The sequence below is a fragment of the Sinocyclocheilus anshuiensis genome, unplaced genomic scaffold (genome assembly GCF_001515605.1).
Source record: "Sinocyclocheilus anshuiensis isolate Anshui unplaced genomic scaffold, SAMN03320099.WGS_v1.1 scaffold1019, whole genome shotgun sequence".
NCBI classification, from domain to species: domain Eukaryota; kingdom Metazoa; phylum Chordata; class Actinopteri; order Cypriniformes; family Cyprinidae; genus Sinocyclocheilus; species Sinocyclocheilus anshuiensis.
This window is the reverse complement of record NW_015546058.1, coordinates 54,353-75,424: the sequence shown is the minus strand read 5'-3', so window position 1 is coordinate 75,424 and position 21,072 is coordinate 54,353. Positions and strand designations below refer to the sequence as shown.

General features: G+C 41.9%; 1 protein-coding gene across 1 annotated transcript in view; it reads left to right on the top strand.

The window, feature by feature from the left end:
• The window catches only part of LOC107699368 (protein phosphatase 1H-like), an 82,271-nt gene that overhangs the window by 39,420 nt on the left and 21,779 nt on the right, over positions 1-21,072 (top strand). The window contains exon 10 of the mRNA XM_016500604.1: positions 19,770-19,877. Within this exon, the coding sequence (XP_016356090.1) occupies positions 19,770-19,877 (108 nt within the window). The remainder of the gene's footprint in view (positions 1-19,769; positions 19,878-21,072) is intronic.

Here is a 21,072-nt window from a genome sequence, read left to right as displayed (position 1 = left end):
GCCTTGGCTCCTACCTCACTTGTCTCCGCCTTGGCCCCTCATCCCACCGGCTCCACCGGGCTCCCTCTTCCCTCCGGCTCCGCCTTGGTCAGTCGTCGACCATCCGCCACTTCGGGACTCCACTCCTTTGGCTTCGCCTCGTCACTCCGTCCCTCTGGCTCTGTCAGGATCCTCCTTCCCGCCGGCTCCACCTTCGTCCTCAGTCGCTCTGGCTCCACCGCAGTCTTCTGGATCCTAGCCTCTGCCTCTTGTCACTTCCATGACAAGTCTCTCTGTCTGAGCAATAATGAGCAACAGCTCTTTGGACTCACCTGTTCCTGAGAATTGGACCCCCATTACAATGAAGTATGCATATGGATTGTTATTAAGGAGTTGTATTAATATTATGAGAGATTTTATTTTTTTTAGTTAGAAACTTGTATGCAGTGCCGATCCTAGACTTCTGGGGGCCCTACGCAAAACTGTGTCGGTGGCGGGGGGGTTTTGGAGTGGGGTATGAGTGGTTATGAACGAATGAATGAAATGCATTTGTCCGTGTTTCACTCGAATCGCGCTCGCGGAAAAAGCTTGAGAAATAGTGTCTCTTCCGCGGCTCGGTACGCTTTCAACTAGTTTTTTTTTGTCTCGAGTAAGACTGTACGACATTCACATTACATGATTTGACTGATTTTTACATAGAAAGGGCAACAGCGCACCGCATTAAAAGAACTGAGTGTCTATTTACACTGTGCAAATAGCCCGCCTTGTTGGCAGAGGCTATTTACACTAGCTTCACCCACAAACGTATGATAGGGATGGTCAATACTATAAAAGACGGCCAACAATTGTCAGCTACAGTGGCGTAGATGGTAAAGCGTGTACCATAGTCTTTTTGACGCGATCGACCCAGGTTCGAATCTGCCTTTTACCGAACTTTTTTTTTCTCCCTTTTCAAATCTCATATCACATCGGAAAGACATTGGAAATCCTACTATTTTAACATAGTGTAAATAGAATCCATAGTTATTGGTACTTAGTGTAAATAGCATCTATCGCTATTTGCACTTAGTGTAAATAGCATCTATCGCTAAGAAAATATGCTATTTTCACTTAGTGTAAATAGCATCTAATTGCTATTTACACTAACTTACACTTAGTGTAAATAGCATCTATTGCTATTTGCACTTAGTGTAAATAGCCTCTATCGCTGTTTACACTTAGTGCAAATAGCCGCTGCCAAGAAATGATCATTCATGTTTTCATAACCGCTGGCCAAATTCAAAAACGAAACTAAAATTAAATAATCTTTGAGAGCAAGGGGGCCCCCTGGTGTTTTGGGGGCCCTACGCAGCTTCCGTATTTTGTGTAAAGGGAGGAGCCTGTTTTCTCCCAAGGTTTTTTTCTCCATTCTGTCACCGATGGAGTTTTGGTTCCTTGCCGGTTCCGGCGGCGTCCGGTGAGCTCTCGTCAGCCCTTGAAAATCCGGGGGAGAAGGTGTAAGTCTCGCGCCGGGACGTACCCATATCCGCAGCAGGTCTCCAAGGTGAACAGCCTCTGGCGTGTTGGAACAAGGCGACTCTGGCTTGCTTAGTTGGGGACACTTAATTTCCAGCGATATCCTCGACTTGATTGGACAGATACTATTTAAACTGAACTGAGCTGGATGATGGCATCACTGTTCAATGATGAACTGCCTTTAACTGAAAATTGAGTGTTTACTATTGTCATTTTGCATTAATGACACACTATTTTCCTAATTAATGCTGTACAGTTGCTTTGACACAATCTGTATTGTTAAAAGCGCTATATAAATAAAGGTGACTTGACTTGATCAGCTCTGCTTGTATGAGACTTATTGTAAGCAAGCTGCCATTTAAGCAAAGAGATAAATGGAAATCGGCAGCTTGTGACATTCATACCAAGACTAAATTCAGACATAAATGTGTCAACCTTGTAGATTTCACTGAAAAACAAGCACAGACAGCCTTGGACCCTGTGTTTGGTAATATTCCAGATCAAGTTACCAAAGTAAACACGAAGACAAGAACCACACAATTCAGTAAATTCAGTAAACCATCAACGAAGGGAATCTTTGCTAGTTTTGTTACCCCTGCTGTGTGCTGATACTCTATCACCAAGAAAGCCACAATAAAGTGGATGAAATTATCAACTCAAGTGCAGTGAGTATACTTTGCATATTTAGCAATAAAGACCATGCTTTGGTCTTTGGTAAACAAAACAAGATCTGTGCCCATGAATGAAAGAGTTTGTTAAAGCAAAGGACCTATGTTTTTACAAAGAGAAACATGATTTAGATGTAGTAAGCATGGGACAGGATAGTAAGCATGTGGCAATTGATAATAAGAAAGATGGATGCAGCAGTCAACAGCACTTTGGTGTCAATGGGTCTTTCTAGGGATATTGGGGCTGGTGAATGTACTCTTACCATAGTTCCTGTTCAATTATGGATGCATAATATCAACAAGATTGTTTTAACAAATGCCTCCTTGGATGCTCAGCCAGTTTCTGTACAAAAACATTGAAGGAACATATTGCAATCAGAGGAAAGAAAGAAAGGATCCTACTAAAAACAATTAACCATGAAACTGCTTTTAAAAGTTTTAAGATCTGATACCGTTTGTTGAACACTGTCCACATTTGCCAAGTTGTGTTTTGTTCCAGCTAGTGTTTTGGTGTGCTGATCTGTTAGTTCATGTATCTGACATATTTCAATAGCCTATGCTAATGTCAACTCATTGTCACGCAACAGGAGTTTTCTCATTCCATCATTAAGTATCCCACACACTAGTCGATCTCTTATCAATTCCTCTTGTAAATCTCGAAACCTGCAACTCAGTGCCTTGTTTCTTAAGTAACTCACATATGCCTCGATTGTCTCACCTGGCTTTTAGTTTCTTGAATTAAATTTGTGTCTCTCTATCATTATATTTGTTTGTGGACTACAAAGTTCGCAGAACTTGCGTTTTAAAGTGATTCAGCCGGTGTAATTACTTATCGGTCTTCCCCCTGACCCGTATACACCGCGGGTGCATCGTTCGCGTTCAATGGCTTCTGAGCCGGCCAGGTTAAGCAGTATGAATGCTTTTGTGCGAGGCTCTTTCTCCGAGTGTGCCGCAGCAATGAATATATCGAATTCCTGTTCAAAAACACGCTAATTTTCGGCAATATTGCCATCAAAGACAAGTGGATCGGATCTGCGGAAGCCTTCAGCCATAATTTATCATGCGACGATCTCTAACAGCTTACTGTGTGGATATTCGACGGATTCTCTTTCACCGTCATCACGATTCTGTGCAGACCACTTCTGACACCATGTTGGATGACGAGCCCTGAGACAAGGGAACCTTTTAACAAGTGTATCTTTACTTGAGATGCAGGAGTTAGTCCACATACATGAAACTTCTCTACGATAACACCCTTGACCACGCGTAGAGGCGAGCTTAGGAACTGAGAATTTAAAGAAACAGAACACTTATGTTCTACAGAGGGGTTGGCATCAGCTCTTCGCAGGTGTTCGGTCATCTCAGATCTTTGTAAGGGTTGGATCCAGGCTGAAGCTTGTGTAATTTCTAGCTACCTCAGAATGCCAATCCAATAGCAGAAAAAGAGAAGCAAATAGAGACAAATTAGCATAACGGCTGCTCCAACCAAGGAAAAATGATGTGTTCAACCCAAGCAAAAGAATTATAATGTGCATTTGATCAGATATATCTAAAGGACAAAGTTATAAGATACATTATGTGAATGCTTGGCTAAAGAGATGTGTTTTTATTCTAGATTTAAACAATGAGAATGTGTCTGAACCCCGAACACTATCAGGAAGGCCATTCCAGAGTTTGGGAGCCAAATGCGAAAACACTCTACCCCCTTTAGTGGACTTTGCTATCCTATGTACTACCAAGAGTCCAGAGTTTTGCGACCTTAGCGAACGTGATGGATTGTAGCGTGATAGAAGACTAGTTAGGTATGCAGGAGCTAAACCATTAAGGGCTTTATAAGTAAGTAATAATATTTTGTAACTGATACGGAACTTAATAAGTAGCCAGTGTAGAGATTGGGATAATATGATCATATTTTCTTGACCTGGTAAGGACTCTAGCAGCTGCATTTTGAATTACCTGTAGCTTGTTTATTGAAGATGCAGGACAACCACCTAGCAATAGTCCAGTCTAGAGGTCATGAATGCATGAACTAGCTTTTCTGCATCAGAAACGATAACATGTTCTGTAGATCAGAAACGTTTCTAAGATGGAAAAATACTGTTTTTGTAACATGGGTAATATGGTTTTCAAAAGACAAGTTGCTGTCTAATATAACACCCACAGTTTTGACTGTAGAGTAAGTAACAGTACATCCATCTAGAAATTGTAATCTAAGAGATTCTCTGTACTGTTTTTTGGTCCAATAAGCAATATCTCTGTCTTATCCAAATTTAATAGAAGAACATTATTGATTATCCAATCTTTTATATTTCTTCCACTTCTATGGCCACGAAGGCTGCCAGAGCCCTCCAAAATGGGCGGGGAATCTGGCTATATAAGCGGGCATTCTGCCATAGGATCCTTAGGTTACTTCGACTGAAGCAGCGACTGAGTCCTGCAGCTACATAGCATGGCTGGCAACGCAGTACTCGTTCCCGTATCTCAGGGAACCGAGGTTACGTTAGTGACCGAGTACATTCCCTATCAATACTCCACTCGTACTGCATTGTTAGGCGCTCTGGGGAACCAGTACAATGACACCGTGCGATGGTAGAGGTAGTGATGGCAAAGTGAAGTGTCCTAAACCAGTGAAGCTTTGAACACCATTGTATCGGAAAAGGGTTCATTACTCAAAGCCTTTCAACATCTTGTGGTCATAAAAAATAATAACACCTTCCAAGGTGGAGTTGCTGGGCCTGAACTCCAGGCAGGTAGGGCTCACACAGAGCACCTGCAAGTCTCCCATTCACTTTACCAATGTTAAAGCCAGTAGCAGAGCAGTTTTTAGTGACAGGGGCTGAAGGTCAGTTGACTGTAGTGGGAGCCCTCAGAACAGTGGGCAGATCCCATGTAGGGATGGTAAGGGGCATGGCGGGTTAAACTTCCTGGACCCCTTCAGAAAACAAAAAACCAATTTGTTCCTGCCCACCTACTGGCCTGCTATAGGAGCGTGAGAAGCTGCTATAGCTGCTATGTAGACCTTGAGTGTGGAAGGGGGACGACCCTTATCCAGCAACTCTTGGAGGTAGGACAATATCACTGATATGTCGCAGGAGGTTGGGTCTTTGCTGCGCACCAAGGGGAGAAGACCGACCATTTAAGGGCATAGAGATATCTTGTAGATGGGGCTCTAGCCTGTGAAATGGTGTTAAAGACACTCTCGAGAAGGTCAGTAGGCTCCTATCGAGAGGCCAAAGGTGCAGAGCCCACAGCTCAGGCTGGGAGTGCCAGATCGCTCTGTTTGCCTGAGAGAGGAGGTCCCGTCTCAGGGGAATGGGCCATGGAGCTGCTGTGAGCAGCTGCAACAGCTCCAAGAGCCAATGCTGGTTCTTCCAGAGTGGGGCCACTAGGAGAAACTTTGTGTTCCCTGATTAGCCTGATTACCTGAGAGATCAGAGCGATTGGGGGAAAAGCATAAAGGAGGAGGTTGGGCCAGTCATGGGCCAATGCATCCCTGTCCTTCAAAAAATAAGTTGGGCAGTGAAAGTTGTCTTTTGAGGAGAAGAGGTCGACCTCTGCCTTCCCAAAGATCTCCCAAATTCTCTGAACCGTTTGCGGATGGAGCATCTACTCCTCTGAGGGGACATTGCTCCGAGACAGCATGTCTGCTCGTTGGTTCAGTATGCCCAGAACATGCGTTGCTCTTAGTGAACACAAGCTGAGGTGTGCCCATTCCTAGAGGCGTTCTGCCAGGATGAAAAGGCGCTTCGAGGTGAGCCCACTCTGGTGATTTATGTAGGACACCACTGTCAGCCTGTCCGAGCAGACTAGAACATGTTGTCCCCATAGGTCTGGCAGGAAGGTCAGAAGGGCTCGACACACTGCCAGCATTTCCAGGCAGTTGATGAGAGGGCAGTCTGATTTTTGGCCCCTGGTCGAAAGTGGAAAGTCAGACTGCCCTCGCACAGAGCTCCCCAACCTTTGTTGGACGCATTTGTTAAGATGACCTTCCTTCTACAGAGCATTCCCAGAGCCACGCCCCATTCTAACCACTGAGGGCTTCTCCAAGGGGCCAGAGCTGCCACGCAGGCCTGGTCCACCTTGATACATAGGCGTCCGTGATGCCAGCCATGGGGCTGAACCCGTGGTTTCAGCCAGTACTGTAGGAGTCGCATGCGAAGGAGGCAAAATTGATCCTGAGTCCCAGGCATTTCAAGTGGCTGAAGAGGAGGGATCTCTGGGATTGCAGCTCAGCCTCTGACTGGGCTAAGATGAGCCAGTCATCGAGGTAGTTCAGAATGCGAATTCCCATCTGTCTCAGAGGAGAAATAGCCACATCCATGCACTTCATAAATGTGTGAGGAGCCAGGGACAGTCCGAAGGGAAGGACCGTGTATTGATAAGCACTCCCTCGAAGTGAAGAGAATCTCAAGAATCGTCTGTGACGGGGGGGCTATCTGGATGTGAAAGTAGGCATCTTTCAGGTCCAGAGAAAAGAACCAGTCCCCTGGGCATACTTACGAGAGGATCTGCTTCAGTGTAGTCATCCTGAATGACCATTTCATGAGGGCTCGGTTCAGGTGCCTGAGGTCGAGGATGGGCCGTAGGTCACCATCCTTTTTGGGGAAGAGAAAGTAATAGCTGTAGAAGCCTGACTCACTTTGAGCTGGATGAACCGTCTCTCTACGGCTCCTTTTGCCAGTAAATTCATCTCCTCTGAGCACAGGACGTGTGCACCTTTGCTCTTTACCGAGGTGGGAACCACACCACTGAATCTCGGGGGTCTTCGAGTGAATTGAAGTGAGTAACCTCCTTTTATTATCCCCAAAACCCAATCTGACACTCCGGGGATGGCCTGCCAAGGGGTTGGATTGACTCGAGTGGTAGGTCGCTGTTAGGGACCTGACACTCGTGATAAGTGGAAGAAGAAATTCACTCTTTTTTTTTTTTATATGTTTGTTTTATTTTGCCTGCTATCACAGTGGCTAGTTGTATGGTCGCTTGAACGGGCCCAGTGTTTACAACAAGCACATTGTCTCTGGCACCCGGAACTAAACGGGGTGTTTGGAGGCATACTCGTGTCTGTTTGAGGGGTGGTCCAGCTGCAGCGAGACTTAGCCCTTTCCTCTTCCTGTCCCTCAGATCAGGATGCTGTCTGAGGCGCAGGGTCCAACACTGTCTTGGGCCGCGGTCCCTGACGCTTAGGAAAAGGGTAGCGCTTTGTCAAGCAGGAGCGCTGTCGAGGCTCAGACTTGGGAGCAGGCTGTGCCGTTGAAGGCGCCTGCTTTGTGGGCTGCTGAGTCGGCATAGACTTGCGGTGACTGGAAGCAGCTGCGGAGCTGGAACGCTTGGGCAGGAAGTGCCGCATTGCCTGGGACTACTTCTGCACAGCAGTGAAGCGTTCAGAGAAGCCCTCGACCGCAGACGTTGTCCTACATGGCTTGGATGGGTGAGCGACTTTCGCCTTCCACCTAATGGCAGTGGGCGGGCAGAGGTGCGCAACCACTGACTCATCCAAGGAAGGCAGCTTCTCGTACCCGTTTTCTTCAGCGTTGTCAACAGAGGTGAGGGCGGATGAAGCAGAAGTACACAGGCGGGCCGAGTAGGGGGCACGCCACAACTTAGTGAGCTCATTGTGGACCTCCAGGAAGAACGGAGAAGCTCTCTGATTAGGGGCCTGGCGGCACCCAGGCAGGAACCATTCGTCCAGGTGGCTGCGGGTGGGCTCCTCCAGGGTAGACCACTCCAATCCCAGCTCCTCATTCGCCCTTGAGAGGATGCGGAAAAGTTCTGCGTCCATCCCTGGCTTGTCATCACTGGGCTTGGAAGAAGGCAAAGGGGCGGGGTCGATAGTTGAGCCCGACAGATCCTCTGCATCTGAGGCCACCAATGACAAACTGTCATCCAAAAGTTTGTCCTTGCTCCCACAGAATGAGATCAAGTCACCCGCGCTGGTGGAGGGGTGCTGGTCTGGGTGGGTGAAGAGGATGGGCGAAACCTCTCTGTGTGGAGAGAGGGAGGCACGCGGGACCTGAGCCGACGTGAGCTCACTCACATGATTTGAAATTTGCTCTTAGAAAATATGCCCTTTTTTTTAGTTTGCCAGATGGTGGCAGGGGAATGCTGAGACCGCTTGCTGCTGCAGATGCTGAAGGCAGCTGGCAAGAGGTGGCGAATCAGCCAATCAGCCATGACTCCGCCCATTTCAGTGGCCTCTGGCGGACTTGAAGGCCATATGCTCATGCAGCTCCGCTGCCATGCCATTGGTTAGTTTTTTATTTACTGCATGAACCAATGGCCGTGCAGTTGCACTGCATTATTAAAAAAGGCTTCAGTCATTTGGAGGAAAATGAGTTTTCCCCATAGCGTCTAGCAACACAGTACGAGTGAAGCATCGATAGGGAAATATAGTTAGAAACTAATCCCGTATTTTCTAATAATATTACCAAGGGGCAACATGTATATTGAAAATAGTAGAGGGCTTAGGACAGATCCTTGTGTCACTCCATACTTTACTGGCGTTAATTGAGATGATTCCCCATATAAATATACAAAGTGATAACGATCGGACAGGTAGGATCTAAACCATCTTTTTTTTGTGATGTGGCCAAGTATGGTGACCAATACTTGGAATTAGTGCTCTGCATTTAACCCATCCAAAGTGCACACACACACCCGGAGCAGTGGGCAGCCATTTATGCTGCGGCGCCCGGGGAGCAGTTGGGGGTTCGGTGCCTTGCTCAAGGGCACCTCAGTCTTGGTATTGAAGGTGGGAGAGAGAGCGCTGTACATTCACTCCCCCCACCTACAATCCCTGCCGGTACGAGACTCGAACCCGCAACCTTTGGGTTACGAGTCCGACTCTCTAACCATTAGGCCACGACTTCCCCAAAAAAAGCCTGCCCTTAAATAGCCGTATAGTTTTGGAATCGATCTATGAGTATGTCATGATCCATAGTGTTGAATGCAGCACTAAAATATAGTAAAACTAGCCATGAGATGCAGCCTTGGTCTGATGAAGCAAGTCATGAAGCAAGTCACTGAGAAGCAAGTCATTTGTCATTTTGACATGTTCAGTTTCTGAAATTCTTCATAGATAAAAGACTGAAATTCTTCATAGATATCTTTTTTGTTTTTTGTTTTTTTGCAGGAAGGAGCACAATTGAGCAGACAACCTTTTCTAAAATTTTAGACATAAACGGAAGATTTGAAATGGCTCTGTAATTTGCCAGTTCACTGGGATCTAGTTGTAGTTTCTTAATAAGAGGCTTAATAACCGCCAGCTTGAATGGTTTTGGGATGTGACCTATAGATAATGACGAGTTAATCATATTGAGAAACAATTCTTCTGTTACAGTTAACAACTCTTTCAGTAATTTAGTGGGTATAGGATCTAGTAAACATGTTGGTTTAGATGTAGTGATACGTTTATTTAGCTCTTTCTGTCCTATAGTTTAAAGGGGACCTATTATGCAAAAATTACTTTTATAAGGTGTTTGAACACAGTGTGTGAAAACAACCAGCATATAATGGTAAAAATCCACCCACTCATTTTTTTATAATCCTAATAAATCATAAACAGTCTCTCAGAACAAGTGATTACAGATTTATCCCTATGTACACGTCATCTTAGGGAAAAAAGTCCCGCCCATTTGTGATGCTCTCTGTCCTGTTTTTTAAGTTTTGACCTCACTATTCAGGGAACAGACACAGTCTTTGTAGATTATACAACACAAGTACTTCTGTCATTTAAGTGGGAAGAGCAAAAGCCATCATAGCAGTTGTTTGAGAGTTGGCTTACTAGTCATATGGAGTGTAGCGTGCTGGAGGTGTTGTCTGACTGGACTTCCACTCCAACTCTGCTGGGGTGCAGGCCATCAGCGCAAAAAATATGCCTAGGATGTTCCTAGAAAAGATTTCAGTTATTAACAAAGAGCAGTTTCACATTATAAAATCTTTGTGACCTAGGAGGTTTCAGACTGACAAAGTGGATCTTCAATTGCAGATACAGCCAGGTCCATATATTTGGACACTGACACAATTAATAATTTTGGCTCTGTATGCCACCAGAACAGGGCCCGAATTCACAAAACATTTTATCTTACCAGATTAAGGCGACACCTTTTTAAAAGTTCATTATCGTCAAACGTTTCTAAAATGTTTCTGTTCCGGCAACAGCCACTTTAGTATAGGTTGTGACTTGGTCTTAGTGACTGTCCATTATTTTTAAGATTTTCTCCTAAATCGGCGAGTTATATACATTGCTCAAAACTCGTGTTTGAATCGTCAGTGGCAAATTCTTTAAATATGGAAACTTACTTACAGGCTGTGAGTCAGAAGTGCCAGACTGTCCTTGCAAAGTTGGAATTGTCCCACTTTATAGAAACAGCCTTTGTGCACAGCTGGCATTGTAGGCTACTCTCCCCGGTTCAGGAAACAGTCCTCCGTAAAATGCACTGCACACATCTGAATATTTGGGTTGAACTGTTTTGGAACAGTGTTGTAAATACAACTTAACCACTGATTTCTAGTTGTGTCCTCTTTTGGAAGGCCAAACAAAGTATTTTTGCTTTCGCAACGAAACACACAGCGTCTTCACAACATGGTGGCGGCGGTGGCAGCAACAATAAAGTTACGCCTTCTTTCTTTGCATATACATTTGGGCGGTGTTATGCAAATCTTCCCACACAGTGATGTAGACATGATGTGTCTTAACTTTTATAAAGAACATCTCTTTGGGTTTGAGACTTTAGTCTTTGCAACTTTAGGGATCTTATCTATTCACAAACAGCTTGTAAATGCTCCAAAGAGAAAGGAAAACTTGAAATCGTATCATATGACCCCTTTAAGCTTTAATTCAAGGGGTTGAACAAAAATATAACATAAAATGCTTAGGAATTACAACCATTTTTATACACAATCCCCCCATTTTCAGGGGCTCAAATGTAATCGGACAAATAAATATAATCATAAATAAAATGTTCATTTTTAATATTTTGTTGAGAATCCCTTGCAGGCAATGACTGCCTTAAGTCTGTGAACCATGGACATCACCAAAGACTGGGTTTCCTCCTTTGTGGTGCTTTGCCAGGCCTTTACTGGAGCTGACTTCAGTTGTTGTTTGTTTGTGGGTCTTTCTGCCTTTAGTTTTGTCTTCAGCAAGTGAAATGCATGCTCAATCGGGTTGAAATCAGGAGATTGACTTGGCCAATATTCCACTTTTTTACCTTCAAAAACTCCTGGGTTGCTTTTGCAGTATGTTGTGGGTCATCGTCCAATTGTACTAAGAAGTGCCGCCCAATCAACTTTGCTCCATTTGACTGAATCTGGGCAGAGAGTATATCCTTATACACTTCAGAATTCTTCCGGCTGCTTCTGTCTTCTGTCACGTTATCAATAAACACCAGTAACCTAGTGCCACTGGAAGCCATGCATGCTCATGCCATCTCACTGCTCCACTATGTTTCGCAGACAATGTTGTATGCTTTGGATCATGAGCTGTTCCAAGCCTTCTCCATACTTTTTTCTTCCCGTCATTCTGGTATGGTTGATCTTAATTTCAGCCGTCCAAAGAATGCTTTTCCAGAAGTGGTCTGGCATTTTTTTTTTTTTGGCAAAGTCTGGCCATTAATCTGGCCTTGTTTGCACATTGTGATGAACCCTCTGTATTTGCTCTCATGAAGTCTTCTCTTGAGTGTAGACTTTGACACACCTACCTCCCGGAGAGTGTTCTTCTCTTGGCTGGATGTTGTGAAAGGGTTTTTCTTTACCATGGAGAGGATTCTCTGATCATCCACCACTGTTGTCCTCAGTGGACATTCAGGCCTTTTTAGGTTGCTGATCTCACTAGCGCATTCGTTTTTCTCAGAATGTACCAAACTGTTGATTTGGCCACTCCTAAATAATCGGGAACGAGCTCCAGGTGCGCCACTCATCACGCACAGGTGTTGTGCTTCTGTGATCAGTGTGGCAGCGGCGTTTCCAGGGCGACACTGATCTGGAACCGGGATACTCGCCACAGGTTGAAGGGGAACGCTGGCGCGTTTTGGCTGCCGCTCCTTTCCCCCGATTGTTTGTTTAACTATTGTTGTTTTGGAGCCTTTGAAGATTGATTGCGATGTGGAATTACGCTTCACCTGTTGGACTATTGCTTCTATCTTTGAGTATTTGCTGCTGGAACCAACTCTTGTTGCCTTGCTCTACACTGCTGCGAGGTTGCTGTTGGGTGGATTCCTCCTACATGGCCTTAAGGTACACTGCTCACCAGCTGTTGAAACTAAATAGGAATTATTATTTGGCAAACGATATTCTTTCAATCAGCGGAGATGTTGGAGTCCTCCAGCGTAAGCGCTATATACATCGCTCCTCACGGCGCAGTTTTACATATTCATCCTCTGATGTTGTTTCTTATCCTACATTTCTTCGTAAACCTCAAAGGATGTCGTCTAGACCTGCTGGGATTAACTATGACAACTTGTCTGTGCCTATCTATGTAGAATCTACAAGGGGGTTTTCTTTATCCCTGCATCTGTGGAAATCTGCGTTTTTTAATGTTCGCTCTGTCAACAACAAGGCTGCGATTTTATCTGACATCATTGTGGAAGAAAAACTTGACCTTTTTGTGTCTAGTTGAAACATGGCACAAACAGTCGGATGGTTTTCTCTTTAATTAACTTACTCCTGCTGGCTAGGGGTTATTGGATCTCCCACGATCCTCTGGTAGAGGTGGCGGTATCATTGTACTGTATTTTTGATTCTACAGTACAATGATACCGGTGGCGATATCATTGTACTGTAGAATCAAAAATACAGTTTAAGTCCTGTGGCTGTTCCTCCATTTAATTCATTTGAATATCTAGTTTTGAGTGTTTCTGAGTCCCACTCTACTGCTATAGTCACAGTCTACAGGCCTCCTAAGGCAAATAAAGACTTTTTATCAGAATTTGCGGATCTTTTGTCTTACCTATACCTTAAATTTGAGAGAACTCTCATTCTGTGGGATTTTAACATCCATATGGACAAAAAAGACTGCATTTACAAAATACTTTTTGTCTTTATTGGAGTGCTTCGACTTGGATCAGTTTGTTGACTGTGCTACACATAAAAAAGGACACACCTTGGACCTTGTGATCTCAAATGAATCCATTGTATCTCAGTTGTCTGCCATTGATCTAGGGTTGGCTGACCATCTGGCAATCTGTTTTGACATGAATCTTCCTGTTGTTAACATCTCCTCTTCTAATACTATGACATACCGTAAATGGAGATCAATTGAGCCTTCTGATTTTTCTGTTTTTATTGATTCTTCACGAAGTAATTTCTCTTCATCTGATCCTTTGGAGGCTAAAGTTTCTATGTTAAATTCTGTTCTCCTGTCTCACATTGACTCATTTGCTCCTCAAAAATAACGCTCTGTTTCATTTGTGCGACTTGCTCCTTGGTATAACGATGGTTTGCGTGCAATGAAGACATCCTGTCGTAAGATATGTGGCGTCTCTCTGGTCTGACTGTTCATTATCAGGCATAGAAGGATTGTTTACATGAGTATAAGGCTGGAATTATTTCTGCCAGATCTGATTATTTTTCTAAGATAATACACAATAATCAAAACAAACCGAGACAATTGTTTAATTCCATTAACAAATTGTTGAATTGTAATAGTCTTTCACCTGTTATTGCTTCAACCCAACTTTGTAATTGATTTTCTTGAGTTTCTTACGGTGGCCGAGAAGTGTAAAACAAACCACAATCCTGAAAACAAAATAACAAATTACAAACGCAAATGCAAGTCTAAAAAACAAAATAACAATTCAGAAAACACAACAACAATTCAGAAAACATTATAACAAGTCAGAAAACACAATGACAAATTCGAAAACAATATAACAAGTCAGAAAACACAACGACAAATCTGAAAACAAATTAACAAGTCAGAAAACAATGACAAATCAGACAAACCGGAAGAGGTAGGTATAGTTTGAGACAGCGCCATTGGTTTGGGATTACTCACCACTGACTGGACGAGACATCTGTCAATCAACGTATACAGGAAGAACGAGCCGAAGAACAGCAGAGTCGTGGTAGAAAGTTCGGAGATGGTATCAAAGTAGCTCAGTTTAAATGTATTGTATGAATTGCCCTTACTATGGAATAAAAAATACGGAGTGTCTATTTATATTTAGTTAAAAGTGGCTGTAAAATATCACCTCCAGTGGCGCAGATGGATAAGTGTGTGTCACTGGCTTTTTGACGCGATCGACCCAGGTTCGATCCCGCCTTTTGGATTATTTCCTTAATTTTTATTGAAAATAAATGCCTTTACGATGTGATACGAGATTTGAAAAGGGAGAAAAAAAAGTTCGGCAAAAGGCGGGATCGAACCCAGGTCGATTGCGTCAAAAAGCCAACGACACGCATTTATCCATCTGCGCCACTGGAGCTGATGTGTTACAGTCACTTTTAACTAAATATAGACACTCCGTATTTTTTATTCCATAGTAAGGGCAATTCATACAATACATTTAAACTGAGCTACTTTAATACCATCTCCGAACTTTCTACCACGACTTCGGATAGTTCTTCCTGTATACGCTGATTGACAGATGTCTCGTCCAGTCAGCGTTGAGTAATCCCAAACCAATGGCGCTGTCTCAAACTATACCTACCTCTTCCGGTTTGTCTGATTTGTCGTTGTGTTTTCTGACTTGTTAATTTGTTTTCGGATTTGTCATTGTGTTTTCTGACTTGTTATAATGTTTTCTGAATTGTTGTTGTGCTTTCTGAATAGTTATTTAGTTTTTTAGACTTGCATTTGCGTTTGTAATTTGTTATTTTGTTTTCAGAATTGTGATTTGTTTTGCACTTCTCGTCCACCGTAGTTTCTTGATTTTTTTTGGCACTAAGATTGATAATGTACGTAACTGTGTCTGTACCTCTACCCTATTGTGCTTTTCTTCGGTAAATACTCCATTTTATACTGGAATTACTTTTTCAAATTTTTGCACACTTGACTCATATTCCCTTCAAAAGGAGGTTTCTCAATTGAAAGCAGCCACTTCCTTACTTAATCCCATACCCACTAGTTTGTTTCAATCATGTTTTGGTTGTTTGTGTCCTGTTGTCTTGAGTATTATAAATTATTCGTTGTGTACTGGTGCACTGGTAAGCAGTTTGTTACAATGGGTGGATTTGGGTCAGAGGTTGGTGTTGTGAAATCTGGAGTCCCTCAAGGGTCAGTTTTGGGCCCCTTGCTTTTTAATATCTACATTTTCCCACTTGGTCAACTTTTAAGATCTCTTGGTCTAAAATTTAATTTCTATGCAGATGACACTCAAATTTATATACACTCAAAACCTGATGATACTGTGCCTGTGGATTTTCTTTCTCAATGCATTTTTAAGATAAAGGAATAGATGTCGCAAAATTTTATTTATCTCAGCAGTGAAAAGACTGAGATTATGCTCATTGGTTCACCCCACCAGTTTCGTAAACCTGGAACGGTTTCTTTAATTGTTGATGATTCTATTATGGAATCTCGGACAAAATTGAAAAATCTAGGGGTAATATTTGATTCAAATTTAGCATTTGAGCCTCATGTTCTGAATATTGTTAAAACATCTTTCTTTCATCTTAGAAATATTAAATTCAATTAAATTCAAGTTTATTTGTATAGCGCTTTTCACGATACAAATCGTTGCAAAGCAACTTTAGAGCAAATTAGGTTTCTACAATATTTAGTAGTATAGCTTATCAGTGGTGACTGTCAGTTAATGTACATATGGCAGAAATGTATGGGAAAATCAATTAAAGACGTAATCAAACAGACGATAAACACTATTAACAGCAATTATTATATGATGCAATCAAACTTATAGCAATATTTGGTAGTTCTGTATGTTGTTTCATGGTTGGCATCATCTGAGGTCCTCTGAGGGGTTGGCATCATCTCTTCTCAGGTGTTCTGGATCCAGACTGAAGCTTGTGTAAATCCTAGTTACCACGGGATGTCAATCTCGTGGCAAAAACGGAGAAACAAATAGATGCATAATTAGCGTAGCTGCTGTTCCAACCAAGCAAAATTGATTTGTTTAACCCAAGCTAAAGAATAATAATGCGCATTTGATCAGATATAACTGCAGTACTAGATTATGAGGTATCGCGTACCTTGTCAGTGTCGTGTGCTTTGCTTGGCCATTTGTTGTGATAAACAGGAAAGTGTGTACAGCTGAATTCAGTTCAGCTTAGCTATAAAAAGCTTAGTATACCACGGCAGCCCTCGTGTGAAGACCGAAGAGTTCATCCTTCTCTCCACTCTCTGAGGCAGAAGTCTCTAAACTCATCCTTTCCAATCATCCTACTACCAATCATCCGCTTGATCCTATTCCATCTCATCTCCTTTACGATTGGGGATATATTCACACGTTATATAAACGAAAATGATGGTGTATAAAATTGATTTTAAGATAAGAAATAGACGATAAATAATTAACTTGACGGAGCTCAAACTCAAAACACACCAGAAATATTGCCAGATTATGTCCAATGTTGTCTTTCCCTGTTGCTGAGAAGTTGATAGACACCTTTGTTTTCTCTCGAATTGAACCCCGAATTGAATTTTGAAACCCCGGGTTTCAAAAGCTACCCTAAACAAATTACAGGTCGTGCAAAACTCTGCTGCCAGAATCCTAACTAAAACAAGGATAAGGGATCATGTCACTCCTATCTTGGAGTCTTTGCATTGGCTTCCTGTTAGGTTTAGGGTTGATTTTAAAATTCTGATGCTCACTTACAAGGCTCTGCATGTTTTGACACCGCAATATCTGTCAGAGCTTTTAACTCCATATACCCCAAGGCGGAACCATCATTCTTCTGACACTGGATTGTTAATTGTTCCATCTACCTGCCTAAGATCGATGGGGGATAGGGCTTTTTCTTCTTTAGCTCCGGAAATCTCTTCCTACTGAAATAAGGCAGGCAAATTCTTTTAACATTTTTAAATCTCGCCTTAAAACTTATTTCTTTAGGGTAGCTTTTATTTAAATGTTTATATAAATTTTATATTTTTTTTATTTCTAATGTGGTTTGAATGTGTTTTTGCTTATTATCATTCATTGTTATATTGAAAACAGAACTTTAAATTGAAATATAAAGTTCAATATTTTGGTCCAACAGTACTGCTGTTTTGAAATATCTGGCAAACAGAAACAGATGTTTTATGGAATGTTTTTTGCAGAGAGGAATTCTAATCTTTTTTCCATCGCACTGCGAATAGGATTAACGCTTTTAGTCATGTGCCCATGCCCATACTATTTTCCCAAATGGGAGGCGGCCGTGCTAACAAGGACACTAAAAACCACAGCCTCTGGGCAGATGAAACCAGCAGTTTAATTCTAGGCTGCAACAAAGTCAGATTGTGCAGAGGACTCATCTGGTAACTGTGGTCTTGTCCCGATGGCCGTCTAGGTGATGAGGTCTTCGGAGGGAACTGTCTCTGGGGCTCATCTTGTTGACATGGTCTCCGCTGACATTCAGGGCGGTTGAGGGCGTCCCTAGGTGCTGATCCACCATCTGGTCTGGATACAGCTTGGTCCGGGTGGCTGCAGAGACCATCTGATCTGGATACAGTCTGGATCTGGTGACTACGGTGACCTTGGAATAAGAAAGAAACAGACTAATATTAGTGTAGATGCCATTCTTCTAATGATGTAACAAGTACATTGTGTGTTATGGGAGGTGTTCCTGGTTCCGGCTGACCTAATTAATACAGCCTAACAATTCTTTAACAGTTTTAAATAATAGAAATGTGTTAGTGTGTTATGTGTAAGCCAGGTTAAAGAGATGTGTTTTAATCTAGATTTAAACTGACAGAGTGTGTCTGCCTCCCGAACAGTGTTAGGTAATTAGTTCCAGAGTTTGGGTGCTAAATAGGAAAAGGATCTGCCGCCCGCACTTGATTTTGATATTCTAGGTTTTATCAAATGGCCAGATTTTTGAGATTGTGGCAGACGTGAAGGACTATACTGCAATAAGAGCTTGCTCAAATACTGAGGTGCTAAACCACTCAGGGCTTTATAGGTAATTAGCAAGATTTTAAAATGTATGCAATGTTTAATAGGGAGCCAGTTCAGTGTTGACAGAACCGGGCTAATATGGTCATACTTCTTGGCTCTAGCTGCTGCATTTTGAACCAGCTGGAGTTTGTTTATTAAGCACACAGAGCAACCACCCAATAGAGCATTACAATAATCTAACCTTGAGGTCATGAACGCATGAATTAACTTTTCTACATTTGCCATTGAGAGCATAGGTCGTAATTTAGATTATTTTTTTTTATTTTTTTTTTGTGACGGAAAAAATTTGGTTTTACAAATGCTAAAAACGTGGTTTTCGAAGGAAAGATTGCTATCAAATAGCACACCTAGGTTCCTAACTGATTACGAAGAATTGACAAAGCAGCCATCAAGTTGTCTTAAAGACACAACACTCTTGCCTTAAAGTTTTTAGTGAGTCTGAAGAAATTGATTAGCTAGTTCAGGTGTGTTTAATTAGTATCGGAGCTAAACTCTGCAGTACAGTTGCCCTTCAGGAACAAGTTTGGACACCCCTGCTCTAGTGTCAGTCACTAGTGTGCCTCCTGAGGCCAGGGGAGTGAGGTTTACCTGCACAGCTCTTACTAGCTGGCCTCCGTTGCAGTCAACTCCCTAAACCTTACTCCCATCTAGGTCACAGCACCAATGTAACCCCTCCGGTTCTCCTCGACCCGCTGCAAGAGGGATTTGAACCAGCGTTTCCAGCATGAGAGACTGGTATGCTAACAAGGACCCTAAAGACCACAGCCTCTAGCGTGCCCAGAGATGTGTGCTGTTCTCTAAAACTATTACATAGTGGCACATACGAAAATACTATTTTGCTAAGCGATAGTGAATAGCAGACCTGGACCTGGCTCTTTTTCTCTGAACTCTTGTATTTGATATTGTTTGATAATCATAGTGTAAAAAATAAACCTGAACAGCTCTTAAAAATCATAAATGGTGCTTGACTGAATTTCTTCTTTGTGACAAGCGTCAGAAATAGAAAGTTGCCTTTTGTGTTTTGTTTTTATTGCAGCATTTTTAATAAGGCATTTATGACAAATATCAGTCATAGCAAATCAAATACTGATACAAACATACTTGGTGAGAGATTGCATATTCTTCCTGACCTAAAAAGTATTGTAATCAGTCTAAAAGACCCGAAGCATATTAAAACATGGGTAAATCAACTTATCAAATTAAAGTGTAAGGCTCAGGGCACTGTAATGGGGTGAAAGGACAATTCTTTTAATTAAATAAATACTTGTTGCTGTTAATTTTGGTAAAAGTTTGATTAAATATTTGATTCATATTTTGATGGACGGGGGCAGGATTAGGTATATCGCACTGTCTACAATACCTTGCCAAAATCTCATTTATGCAGACTTGAATATAAGATGTAAAATATAAGTCTATTTTTTCAGGGTATAGTCCTATGTACTTTATTAGGCTTGTGATTTTGTAGTTATTTTTGATACTTTGTGCTTGTGCTGATTTGAAAAAATATATATATTATTAATTATTATGATTTTTTAAAATTATTATTTCTCACTCACAGGCACGAGTGATGGCCACCATAGGAGTGACACGTGGTTTAGGAGACCATGACCTCAAAGTCCATGACTCCAACATCTATATTAAACCATTTCTGTCATGCTTTCCAGAGGTGAGCTACCTTTTTGTTCAGTTCAATTGAAATATTGTTTATAAATGTTATGTAGAAGTGTGGGACATGACTTAAGAATATGGCTACTCATTGGTGGCTTTCCCTGACTCTAATAATAAATACTAGTGGGTAAAATGGGTGACATTTAATACAGTATGTCTACATTTAAATACTCTAAAGCAGTGGTAAGACAACATCTGAAAGTACACAAAAACTGCAAAGACTCACTTATCACAAAGTAGTGATACGATTTCTATGACTAACCAATAATATCCTCATGCCAGCCAGAGAAAGGTGGTGCAAAGTGAAATGTGCACTGAAAAAAATGTTTCATTCATCCAATTAAAAAAATTTAGGGTAATGATTCAAATCTATATTTTTTAACTTGAGCCAGTGAAAAATAAATAACTTGCCCTAACATTTTTTTCAGTGTGTGTAATCTATTAAGCTTTTCTTTTTCACAGATTTGATCAATGAGCTAGCTGAGCAAATAAAAATATTCGCTTCTTAAAGTTTCCAAGCAGCTTTAAAGAAAGTCATAATGCTTTAATAAGTTTTAGGGCTGGGTGATATTACAATTTATACAACAGTTCTTTCTGGTCCTTGAATCTGATTGGCTTAGAGGTCTTTTCAGCCATGAGGTGTTCTACCAGTATCACCACAGAACCGTTTCACTGTTTGTATCACTCCGCTTACAGCATTTCTCACAGCGATTATATGATGGCGAACGACCAAACCCACTATAATTTTACAACTACTTCTGTTGTTTTATCACGGAATGTAGTTTAAGAGATTTTTAGACAAGAATGTACTTGTTTAGACTTCAAATATGCAGTTTGTAAATAAAGAATAATGCCTATTAGAAAATTGGTTTCAACTTTTAAGGAGATGTGAGCTCCATGAACCCTTTCTGCACCCACGAACCCGCTGAGAACAGCCTTACCTATGCCAGTTCTTCTGCAATTTGCCACTGGCTCTGATGTCTCTATAGTGGTTAAACATAAGATACATTTGTCTTGGGTATATCTAATGGGCAGTCTTTGGGCTCATTAATCTATTATTTGTTCCAGAGCAAAAAGTTTTGGCTGAAGGCAAAGTTTGATAACTTAAAGGGGTCATATGATGTTGCTAAAAAGAACATTATTTTGTGTATTTGGTGTAATTAAATGTGTTTATGCGGTTTAAGGTTAAAAAA